General features: G+C 45.5%; 1 protein-coding gene across 1 annotated transcript; it reads left to right on the forward strand.

The window, feature by feature from the left end:
* Positions 1–2,697: 2,697 nt before the first annotated feature.
* Positions 2,698–11,938, forward strand: LOC308051951 (thioredoxin-like). The gene is made up of 5 exons (XM_080362633.1): positions 2,698–3,132; positions 8,040–8,144; positions 8,773–8,832; positions 9,648–9,713; positions 11,700–11,938. The coding sequence occupies exons 1-5, from the start codon at positions 3,109–3,111 to the stop codon at positions 11,760–11,762; spliced, it is 318 nt and encodes a 105-aa protein (XP_080218759.1). The 5' UTR covers positions 2,698–3,108; the 3' UTR covers positions 11,763–11,938.
* The last annotated feature ends 424 nt before the right edge of the window (positions 11,939–12,362 follow it).

Below are 12,362 nucleotides of genomic sequence, written 5' to 3' on the forward strand. Positions count from 1 at the left end.
TAGACCGGCAAACTTTCTCTCCCATACACCAAAGGAGTGTAGCAAGTCACTCTTATCATGCATGAATGGCAAGAGCATTCATCAATGCCTTCAGAGCTTTTCCAAGAGAAAACTGTCTAAGGACTGATTTTTGAAGCCTTCAGTGTATTTCTACTCTGTCTTTCCTTGAGTCACATTCCCTGACTATAAGGAGTAAGAAAAAACATGCTCTTGAAGAGCAAAGACGACCTTAAAAGTGCTTCCTGGTTCCCCCTTGCATTTGCCGAGAGCCGTCTATTGGCTATCAAGTGACTCCTGGGTATGATACACCATCCAGCAATCTGCTAAAGCATTACATCTGTTTAATTTCCGACTTCCCCACAGTCAGCTTGCATCATTTTAACAGCCATGTTCCCTCTCCAACAGCTTGGGGCAGAGAAGTGTGTTGCATTTATGGTTGTGTGGGTGGAAGTGAGGGCACAAGAGAAGCAAAGGTCCCCATAGTCAAGTGGCTCTGTGCGTGGGAGCATGCGAGCTAGACAATAAGACACTCCATAGTTTATTTGTCTTGTTTTGTTTCTAAAGAGAAACAAAAAATAATAAGAAAACAGGGTGTGTTTTCTGGGTGTGTGTGGTTTTTCCTTCCCAGCCAGAGGATCCACATTCCCCTCTGTGATTTTTATTATATGCTGTCATGATAGTAACTAGTATACTCTAAGAATCAAGCACATATCACATAGATTGCTATCCAGTTATTTTAAGCACTCATACAACAATCCCACAGCAACATTTTAGACTACAAACTGCTGTATGCCTAAGCTTGTAGTTGTCTGTAAGCACAGCAGGAGAGAAATGGCCACAGATGGGATCTGAGGACAGGGGTACGTAGGCACCTTTCCTCATAGTTCACAAAGGGTTTATCCATCCATGCTTACCTATAAAAAGCAGCAATGTGGAATTTATTATGTGGGTGGGTTGTTTACTTCCTTTGCTTGCACTAGCTTCTATGAGAGTCATGTGATGCTGAGCTGAGCCGAGCTGGGGCATTCGAGTGCTAGGTTTTGAAGGTAGTCTGGACTTCTCTATAATTTTATCCAGCCCAGTAGCAGGTTTCGAAGCAAGGTGCTTTGACTGACAAGTTTTCCCTGCTTTCCCTCTCCTGAGACAGCTGCAGCAGCCGCATCTCCCCAGAGCAGCACAGGGCACATGCACCAGCTGCCTCTGTCTGCCACGGGGGCACATGGGCACAGGGCAGCGCGGACGTGCTGAAAGAAAAAGCGAAACTAGCAGCAGTTACCAAGGCCTGGTGGAACTGCTTCTCACCCGCAGACATCCTGGATCCTCTGGTGTTGCCACCGAAGAAAAAAGGGGATGCTGATGGCATGAGACAGGCAGGGGAAGGGGCATGGACAGCAACACCAGAAGTGCTTCGGTAGGCAAAACCAGGTCTGGAATGGGCTAGGCAGGAGGTGATGTACCATGATGCACAAAAAAGTTGCATCCACAAGCACAGAGAGGAACAAAGGGGACGTCACCACAGGGACAGAAAAGAGAGCCTAGTGGCTTTTGTGGTTCTGCTGCTGTAGTAAGCCGCACACTTAATAAACTCCTAAAATAAAACCTGAGTTTTCTCAGTACTAATTTCCAGCCTAAGAAGTCTACAACACACATCAATGGGACAAGCTTTGAACCTGTGAGGGTTGTTATCAGCTTTTCAATGTCCAACACAAAGCAAAGTAACGTATCAGATCATGTCCTGTTGGCATGGGTTGGTACCTGTGTCCAAGCCAAACTGTCTTCTTTTTGTTTTGTTTTGTTTTTTCTATGAAGAAGCATCTTTTTATCCAGCACCCCTATTAAGCCTTCCCATCCTCCGCTCAGTTGCATCCACAGCAAACCTTCCACAGGCTGGTAACCTGGCTGCTAAAGCCTGCAGAAATACTCATGACACACCCAGCAACAAGCAGCCCAAAACCTACCACCACCTTTCCTATGTCTCATATATTGAGAGCCAGAGTCATCAACTACACACTCCAAAATGAAATCCTACCAGCCCAACAGAAGGAAAAGAGGGTCCCAACAGCCCTGTTTTGCACTTTTGTATTCAAAGGATGGGCTTGGGCAGCAGAACAAGGAACCCTCCAGAACACAGAGAAAAAATTAGATAAAGGAAAGTTGAAAGATGAAAGGAATTGTTTTTGTGGGGACTATTTCTGGTCCTGGCTGACTCTCTCCAAGGGAAGAGCTACTAAAAATGCTTGCAGTTTCTCTAGGTGCCTACACTGATTCTAGCGTTCACTACTGGGCAACCACTGCCTGTCAGTGAGCATTTCTGTGCTGCACGAAGCCTGCAACCCAGAGAAAGAGCTGCTCTGCTGCCCTACCCTGTGCATTTGGTGGTGGGGAGAAAAAAATAAGGACCAAAAAAAAAAGAAAATAAAAAGCACTGCCGTTTTTTATTTATCCGATCAGGCCCTTTTCAGCTTTGCAACAGCCATTCTCTCTCCGCATTACGGGAAGCACCAGCCCTCCTTCTTCCCGTAAGGCGAAGGGGACGCCGCCTCAGAGAGCGTGACTCTGCTGAGGGGAAGGAGGAGGAGAGAAGTCGCCCCGCCAGCCAACGGACGGTGCCTCCGAAATACTTCCTGCTCATCGTTACACAGCACTTTTCACAGCGTCGCCGGGCATGTTGTTGTTGTTGCTGTCCCCTCTCCCCGGCAGCGGGGCAAGGCCTGCCGGCCCCACGTACCGCCGGAGCTCCGCCTGCCGGGCGAGCAGCGGTCCGGCCGCCGAACCCGGAGCCCCCGACCCCCGCCACCCCCGGCCCCGCGCAACCCGTTGGGTGCTGCGCGGGAACGCGCGCGCCGTGACATCAGGCGCCCCCGGGGGAACCCGCGCCGTGGGGCGGGGAAGCGGCGGAGGGCGCCGGGAGGCGGGGGGGGGGAAGGGGGCGGCCGCGCATGCGCAGTGTGAAGCGGCGCTGCCACGGGGACATAAAGGGAGCGCCGGGGGGACGGCGAGAGAGCTCAGAGGCGGGTGGAGACAGCGGAGGGACAGCGCCGGAGCCGAGCGTGGGGACGAGGCCTTTCAGCCGCTTTCTTGCCGTTTTAAGCACCCCGAGCCGTCGCCATGGTGAAGATCGTGAGCAGCATGGTGAGTCCGCCAGGCCTTACCATGCCCTGGCTGCCCCGCCGCGCAGGTGGCTCCGGCGGGACCCCCACCCACCCACCCACCCCTCGAAGGGCAGCGTGTTTCTGCATCCTCGGGCATGGCGGCTGCCGTTCCTGGGCGGCGCGGCCGCGTCCGTTCCCCGCGGGGAGGGCGGCGAGGGGAGCATCGCCTCCTTGCGGGGAGGGCGCGGCGCCGCCGGGGAGGATCGGGCGACCAGGTCTATCCCGCCGCGGACCCGGGGGCCTGGGCCGGCGGCGGGTGGGAGCCCGTGTGTGGCGGGACTGCCAGGGCAGGAGGAGCCTGTTTCACCGCTGCAGCGGGGAGAGGGGGAGGGAGCGGGGAGCTCTGCGACCTGAGGCTGCAGACAGAATGGAAAGGGAGGTGATGTAACTTCGTGTTGTGACGGATTGTTGTTCATCTCGCTTTGAAAACTTAAGGAAATGTCATATTTAATTTCTCATGCTGGTAAGGGGAACCCTAATGGAGGAGTCCTGGCTCTCCGTGCCTGCTGCCATTGTGTACGGGAGTCGGTGGCTTTCTTGGTGGAGACCGGCTTAAATTCTGGTGTGTTTCTGCACAGAAGTTCATGAAAAACATTAATCCAGGTTTTTTTTACTTGAAACAGATCACTAGAGGCCATTGATATACTTAAATAAAAGAGTTGCTGGCATAAGTATTTCAGTTGTGATGGTGCTGTCTGACTTGTTCAGTACAGTAATGCAGCACCTCATTGTTTGGATGGTTCTGTGAATACAAACATGACTGTGGCTTTGTGCTACAGAAAGTAATAAAGCCTAGACCAACACATGGAAAATATACTGCCGGTGATGAAATAGTATGTGGTCTTGTGCACAGCAGCTGACGGGGTTGATAGACAACAATGGGATATTTGTTAGCTGTAACTTATAAACTCTGATCTCAAAAAATATCCTCTCTGTAGACTTAGTGAGCTCTTGGGCTAGTCTTGCATTTTGAATTTGAAACTGGATTGAAGTGTTGGCTTGATCTGATTGTGAGGGGCCTGTGAATGATGCTGTGTGGCATCCAAGTTTGTCTTCTAGGCTATGCTCTGCTGTAGTCAGTTCACCAAATAAATGAAAAAGCATGGCAGACCTCTAAGGTGCTAACACATGAGCAGACTAATTTTTGTGACCACAGCTTAAATACCTGTCAATGCAGGGAGCTCCTTGAAGTTAAGATGAATTCAACACCTTGTCCTTTGGGTCCTGGAGGCAGAACACTGTGTGAGTTCAACCTGAAATTCTTATCCTGGCTTGCATCTTTCTCACTTCTGCCTTTTCAGTTTATGGAGGAACAGAAGTGGTGAACTTTTTGGATAAGGTTTGGGTTTTTTTGGTATGGACTGAAACAGTTTAAAAATTGAAAGTCAATAAACGTGGCTTTGGAGGAAGAGCCTGCTCTAACTTAAAGTGGAATAGGCTTCCACTATCCTCCCAGCTATGAGCATGGATTAATAGTGTGTAGTTAAAGAATGGTTTTGTTGCCCATTCATAGAGAACAAGAACTCAACAGTCATGCTGACAATAAGATTTTAACATCAGCAGCATAGGGTATTCAAGTACAGTGTAACTGGGATTTCAGGATTAATTCTGTTTTTCAGTAAGGCAGATTTGTATTCTTCTCCGACACAAAGAGGAAAACCCCTTCTTCTACTACCTGCAAAAGCTTATGTGAGTGACATCTGCAAAATGATGTGAACGTGACAGCTAGCTGGATGGCTCCTTCCCTGACCCGCCTCTAGAGACAGTGACTGGCTTCTGAAGAATGTTTGCTTCAGGGTGCTCTGCTGGTCCCTCTCAAGTCCCTGCTAGTGGACAGAAGGAGCATTGCTTCAGTTGCTTTATGATGTGGTCTTGAGGTGTAACCTGTACCAGGGTTTGGCTGCAGGTGTAACCTGTACCAGGGTTTGGCTATGGGACATAATGCCTTTTATAGCATAAGCTAATGGGGTAGATAGATAAAGTGTCGAAAAGCTGGTGTTGTCAAAGCTTTCCTCTTCATACCAGCTGTCTCTATTGTTTGGGTCAGCAAATATTGAGAACTTGCAGCTTCCGGTGCATATGATTGTTTTAAAAGTGATGTCTGCTGTGGAGTTCAGGCATTTGAACCTTCGATCTGTTTATGCTAGCTTCTGTATTTAAAAAAAAAAAAAGCTCTGCTAAATTATGTAGTAACCATTGGCAGTCAGTTGATGACTGGGTTAATCCAAGTTCAAGGGTGACTTGATATGTGTTGGAAATGGTGTTTGCAGCTGAGGTCCACACCATCTGGCAGATTTGATTAAAGGTACCCTATCTGTTGGTGGGAGCTGTGGACTCCTTTAGCACGGTCAGTGGTCAGTAGCCTCCATTTGAGGTATTACCTGGTGCTGGGAATCCCTACTGAGCCAGAGGCTTTCATTGCTGGAGTCTTTTCTCTCGCTTGGCCCTTGGAAACAAAGGCCTCCTACCAGTGTATTTATTGCATGCACTATGTGCTTTTCTGCTGGGGGACAGTACAAAAAAATGAGGTCTTGCATGTGCCCAGGGCAGTTGTAGTTAAATGTAATAAAATGTAACAAAAAAAGTCGGAGGCTTCCTCTGGTAAGGTGTTAGCTGAAGAAAATATCAGTTAACAAAGTTATGAGATCCTCTGATAGTGTGACCAAATGGTCTTGTGGTGGGAGGTTCCCCTTCTGTTAACAAAGATAATTTGTTTTTTTATATGAAAGCTTGTATTTTGTGTTAACTGTGAAAGTCAGTCAGACCGCTTGAGGAGCTTGCTTTGCCCCCGCTGCTCTCTCCCTTTTCCCAGAGAGTGTAATTTCCCTGGATAAAGTTTCAGGACTTCTCCCTAGTTCAGTATTTTTTTTTAATTTGCAAGAGTAAGCACCTTTGGACCCTGCGTCTCTTTTCACCCCCAGCAGCAGTGTTAGCTGACTGTGGTCAGGACCGGCACTCTGTGTATGGTGTGTGACCAGCTGTAGGTACCTCACTCTCCCACTTTCTTCTCGTTCTGTGCAACAGCAAACCTGAGGTATGTGCTCATATGATGAACACATCCCAGGACTGGACTTTCTTTAGCAGAATACAGTAGTTATGCAGCTGGACAGGGGACTTAAAGGGCAAGAAGAAGATGGTCTAAGTGGCAAGTGCAGGAAGTGGGATTGGTAGGGAGCTGGTGACGTTGCAGTGCAGAGGTGTGGGAAGCTGTACCAAAAGATGAGCTGTGATGTCTGAAGGTGGGGAGGAGTGAGGCTTGACTGAGGAACTTGTGGTATAACTAGTTGCTGCTAACATGGATTGCTGTGCATGGAAACATTGAGCTTTGGTGGGATGGGGTCCTCTTGGGACTGAAGTGCAGGAATGCCTACCATGTGGAGTGAGGGAATGTGGAAAGACAGGAAGACTTCCTGTTTCCATCTCTCTCAGACTGATAGTGGGTGGTGTGGAGTGTTAGCTATTGATCTTGCAGCAGAATAGTGTGTGAGTATCTGAGATGCAGGGATGGAAGCACTCAGCATGTGGAGGCTGCATTTCTGAACACAGCAACACTGGAAGGGAAAAATGTCGTGTTGACAAGGTGGTGTAATGCTGTCCATATTTCAAGTTATAAAGACTCACATAGGCTCACACATAAGAATGCTGGTGCAGGACCTCTGTTTGCTTGTTAAATGTACTTGTGACTAGTTTGTGTGCACTCTTGGCACCTCACCTGCATGGCATTCTTTCATGGAAGTGAATAGTTTACTAGAATCAGGTCTTGGCTTACTGTGGCTGGTTGTGGAAGCTGGTATTAGTTAACTCGTGCACTGCAGAATCAACCACTGTGTGCATGTGGCAGTAACCATATTGCTTTCAATTAGCTGTTGCTGACAAAATTCTAATGCTCTGCTCTGTTAAACTGGGGACAGTAAAACAGCCATCTTTTCTATGCATAATCTGAAATAAAGTTTATATTAACAGCTCTCCCAAAGCTCACATTGCCAGGAGAGCAAAGTTGGGGAATGTCGCAGCAGCTTGTACTTGCCAGGAAGCAGCTGATCAGCATTTTCTGCTTCTGCTGAGATTCTTGTTTACCCCTTGCTAGCACGCAAGTATTTATTGCTTTTAATGTCTTTCAGTTGTGCTATAATATTCACTTTTTAAACAGAAAGCACAGTTAATAGCATGTAAGGAGCTCTAAATTCTAAGTTCTAATTCTAAATTTATGTGAAACTGTTTGCTGTGACTAAGTGCAACAAACAGACTTGAAGCTCTAAGAACTGGGTGTTACTTGTGTTTTCTGAATGTGTAGCATTGCTTTGGCTAGTGATGTTACATGCAGGTTTGCTTGGCAAAATAAGTAACGTAACTGTCCTGTGAGGCTCCTTTAGAGTAACATGCTTTAGAGTAAACAACACAACATTATTTTGATGTTAGCCATTGATTGGAAAAGGCATCAAACTGGAGGAGTGTGCAAAGCTTTGTGTCCTTTTCAAGTTATGCAGAGGAAAGCCTGTCCCAGAAGAAAATGGAAGTCTTCATGCCAAGAAAGAAATGAGGAAACAGGTTATTAAAAACCATAAGGATCATATTCAAGGGGTAATGGTAAACAGAGCTGTTGGAGTTGAGGATCATAGGCTAGATGAATTTCTAGCTTATGTTTCTACATAGTGTTGAGCTGGGGTGACTGAGCACTGTGGTCTTTTGTAATTGAAGAGTTGTAAGACATCAGCTGCTGCTAGCACTGATGAAAGCAATTCACACTGAAGCATTTATGTGATGGTACAAATACCCCAGTTAAGTGTTTAAAGAGTTACCAGACTGGTTAGTGTGTTAAGGCTGAGAGCAAGCTAACTTTGGGTTTAATCTAAATGGTTTTGAATGTGTTCTCTTTTTTTTTTGTAGACTGAATTTGAGTTAGAACTGAAATCTGCTGATGAGAAGCTTGTAGTAGTCGATTTCTCTGCTGCATGGTGTGGACCATGCAAGATGATTAAGCCCTTTTTCCATGTAAGTAGCCTTTCTGTTTTTATTGACAGCGGGGTTAAAGTATATGCAAGTGTTTCTGCTGTTTGACGGTGACATTGAGGAAACTTCCCTTTGCCAGGTGGTTGCCAGGCTTTTCTGGAAAAGGGAGAAGTCACAGAAGCAACTACTTTGAGAGTATAGAGCTGATACCTACTGATCATTGATAGAGATGGAAGCTCAAATGTGGTTTAACTTCTGCTGTCCTAATGCTTATGTGCATCTTGGGTCTATAGGGACAAACAGTTGCACTGCCTTGATGTCTGTCCTTCTGTACACGGTTATTTCAACTGCTACAGCTGTGTTTGGGTGTCAGTGTTATCTCCTGTTCAAGTATGGGATGGGCTGTAGCATCTTTTGGTGACTGGCTAAAGGCTGTAAGAGGAGGCCTTACACCTATGTCTTGTGATGTCTGAACAAGTTTCAACAGCCTCTTCCAGCTATTGGAGCAGAAAAACTTTTTGCTCTGGTCAGTAAAATAACTGCTTTAAGGTAACAAGGCAAGTTTCACTGGGGGAGATAAGCAGTGCCAGCCTTACAACTTACACAAATGTGTCTCTTAAAATAAAGCTTTCCTGGAACACTAACTGCATAGTTTCTTTTTTCATTCTAGGCTTTGTGTGAGAAGTATGATGGTGTGGTGTTCATCGAAATTGATGTGGATGATGCCCAGGTATGGTCCTGCATAATGCTGAGAGAGGGCAGCTAAAGAGTTCTGCACAGTGAGGATGAAGAGCTCTTTATTTTTAAATATCCTTGTAGATAATGAAACAAAATGAGAGGTTATATCAGCTCTGAGAACCAGAGATGAGGGTTTAGCACTTACACTGGAAAGATTTTTTTTTTTTTTAGAGGACACCTGAACAAAACAAACCACCTTGATTATTTACACACCAGAAACCCTATGGCGTGTGTTGGATAACTTGGGAACACTGACCCTCTACTTTGGGAGTCAGTGTTAGTCTAATGCCTTAAGCTGCTTTGATGAAATCTTAGCTGAAACTAATGGCTCACAACTGTCTGGTGACTAATGTAGTCTTTACACCACTTTTGGCACTATTTCCTTTTTCATGTGTTGAATTAAGCACAATAAAATGTCTGCTGTATAGCAGTTCCAGCAATGTCAAATAGGTACTTGAAAAATGTCAGGTTCAAGTGTAAGAGTTGCTGTAGTCTCTTGAGCCTTACAGACAGTCATCTCTGTTTTGATGGCAGAGGTCTGATGTTTTACACACACAGAGTGCAGATATAATAAATGTGGTTTTGCTGTTGCATGAATTAAATGCTGAAGGGAGAATCTTCCAGGCTTACTTCAGGGAGATGTTATACTGCCCTGTTTTTGCTAGTGATGGACTGCAATAAGTGCTTTTGCTTCATTTTGAGCAGTAATGGCTTTGTCCTATCACCTAAACAAAAGCCAGCTCATGGGTTCTAAATTAAACATCCATCAGACATGGACAGCTGAAAATTGTTTTCTGTCTCTTCCAGGATGTTGCCACTCACTGTGATGTGAAGTGCATGCCAACATTCCAGTTCTACAAGAAAGGAAATAAGGTAGGATTTGCTCTCTTGGAACTGGAGCAGGCAAGCTAAATGGTAAAAGAAGCCTGCTTTCTCTTGATAATGCATCTGGGGCACCACTGGCATTGAGACACTCTGAAGTGCAAACAAGTTCACCTTGGTGCCAGAGCAAACATAACCAGCAATTAGCTGATGAAGCAAACCCTGTTGTTCACAGATAGTGAACTGAATTAACGTTACAGGTCAGTGTTACAGGCAGAGCGTCATGAGAGATTAGTGTGGTGTGATATCTGGGTTAGGGCTGCTATTCTGCCTGCCTAGCACCCTGCTTTTTACTTATCTTGGTTAGCATTTGTTGTCTGGGTGCCACTTGTGTACAAGCAGAGGCATGACTATATGTGTCCATGGAATCACAACCAAACAGAAGTCTCTAACATATGGTTGAATATACATTCAGCTGAAACAACTGCTTGGATGCTTTTACGTAGGTGCTGTGTAACCTGTTGTGTGAGCTGACACAAGTAGGTCACAAGGAACAACCACAAACCATGCATGAAATGCAAAGAGTAGACTTATTTTTGCTACCTCGCTAGCTGGTGTACCTCTGCCCAGGTGTCTTTTTGGAGATTACCAAGTGAAAATGCAGGCACTGTGGAGCTCAATCCTTGCTAGAAAATCCATGAGCCTGCTGTTTTGGCCTGTATTTCAAGAATTCAAGCAGGTGGAGTTTTCTGCTGTCCTTTGATTTTTTCACACAGCAAAGCAGGAATCTTGAGTATATTTGACAAGGTGCCTCTGAGTTTCTCACAGGCCTATAAGTTATCTAAACACATGAGTTCCACTTGTCAAGCACACAAGGCCAAAAACCAATCAGTGTGTTTTTCTACACCCCAGCTGCAGTTGCTTGAGTGTGTTTACAATTCTCCTCATCACCAATCTTCCATTGTATTCCCACTCCTGTGAAGTGGAAGTCCTGTCTCAGTCAGAGGACTGAACTCTTGTGCCTGCTCTGCCAAGGGGTGGCTGAGGTGGGATGCAGACCATGCTCTGACAGCATAATGTGTGTGCAGGGTAGTTGTGAATGGCTGTCTGCCTGAATAACAAGTGCTGAGCTAAATGTGTGTTATCTTGGGCTTTTAGTTTGCCAAGCAGGCTGAAGGTAGGCTTTTTAAAGAAAAATGGTGCCTGCGTGGAAGTTTCAGGGCTGAAGGCAGTGGATTTGTGCCTGGAAAGTGAGTGTCATGTGTTGGGTGACATTGATTTCAAATCAATATGGGGCCAAATCCTGACTAGTAACAAACTTTTGACAGTTTTCTCAGGGTAAACTCCCACAGCTTCATGATGTAGTTGGAAGAATTGTGATTATGATGTGACAGTGTGTGAAGGTGGTATGCTAAACCTATTTTAGTGTTTTATTTTGGGTGACTTGGGCAGTTCTCTGGACCCATGAGTATCAAACAGGCAATTTCATGACCTGTAGCATAGTCTGTTCTGTACCTTCCACCCCTGTGGGTACTGGAAGACAGAGCCACTGTTTTTGAGACATGAATGTTGTGTTTGCACCTTACACAGTAGGAAGACAACAACGACAATTCTCACAGGAGAAGCCGGGCTTAAGGACAGGTTCTTTGGTGCAGTCCTTCCAGAACTGGATTGCTAAGGGTCCTGAGCAACCCAAGGTAACCCTGGGTTACCTCTGCTATGCAGTGACTTCCAGAGTCTCTTCAAACCTATATTTGAGTCTTACACAGCACTGGTTCAGGATCAATTGTCTTTTCTCTTGTTTTGTGTGTTAGAAGGCTGCAGCAGTAGTGGTCTGAAGTGATTCTTGATAGGATCTTATTGCAGTTTTGACATGAGTTAGTAGGAGATGAATAGATGAACACCTGCAGAATACTCAGTTTAACGATGAATTTAGTTGTAGCAGAGATTAATAGATGTATATGTGTCTGGATGCTATGTAACTAATATTATGAAGCATTGAATGCAACAATTCTAAAAATCAATCTCTCTTTACAGGTGCAGGAGTTCTCTGGGGCCAATAAAGAGAAGCTGGAAGAGACCATTATAAGTCTAATCTAATTTGCAGCCATGGGCATATTGAAGCATGATGGGGGATATTGAAGCATGAGTGCTTTGGCTAAATTATAGCCTGTAACTTTTCTACTTTAAAAAAATCTAAACGAGCATCTAGGATAAGTAGTGGAAACTATCATCTTGATCTCTGTAAATGAGTACAATAAAGTGTAAATTCTTCACTTTGGCTGTTGTCCTGTGTTTGAATGGAAATGTAAGCCAGTTTGTAGTGTCATCAAGGTGCCTGGTTTTTGTGGGTTAAAGGAGAACTCTCTGGATATAAAGACTTTTAAAATGCAACCTGATCTGTTATTGGGGGTGGAAAATTGTGTTGCATGGGATAGCATTGACAATTGCTTTAGGAGAGGTCTACTCCCACCTTACTCAGGTGGTAGTCACCAGGCTACAACCTGTAGAGTGGCAGTCTGGTTTGCCAGTACAGAACAGTTCAAGAGTTGTAGAAGATTGGGTGGTCACTGTGTGGAATTCTTTCAAAATTTGTCAAGCTTCAATTTAGACTTCAAAGCTAAGACTTGGTTGTGTATTAAACGTTGGATTATAATAACAATCCTACTATGGAAGTGTAAGGTAGGGCTTGGAGCTGCT

This window comes from Nesoenas mayeri (genome assembly GCF_963082525.1).
Source record: "Nesoenas mayeri genome assembly, chromosome: Z".
Taxonomy (NCBI): Eukaryota; Metazoa; Chordata; class Aves; order Columbiformes; family Columbidae; genus Nesoenas; species Nesoenas mayeri.

Bases quoted from the DNA above. Each gene is read 5' to 3' on its own strand.
- LOC308051951 (XM_080362633.1), top strand. From the start codon at position 3,109: ATGGTGAAGATCGTGAGCAGCATG. The intron at 8,833-9,647 runs GTATGGTCCTGC...TGTCTCTTCCAG, and splicing joins TTGATGTGGATGATGCCCAG to GATGTTGCCACTCACTGTGA. The intron at 9,714-11,699 runs GTAGGATTTGCT...CTCTCTTTACAG, and splicing joins TCTACAAGAAAGGAAATAAG to GTGCAGGAGTTCTCTGGGGC.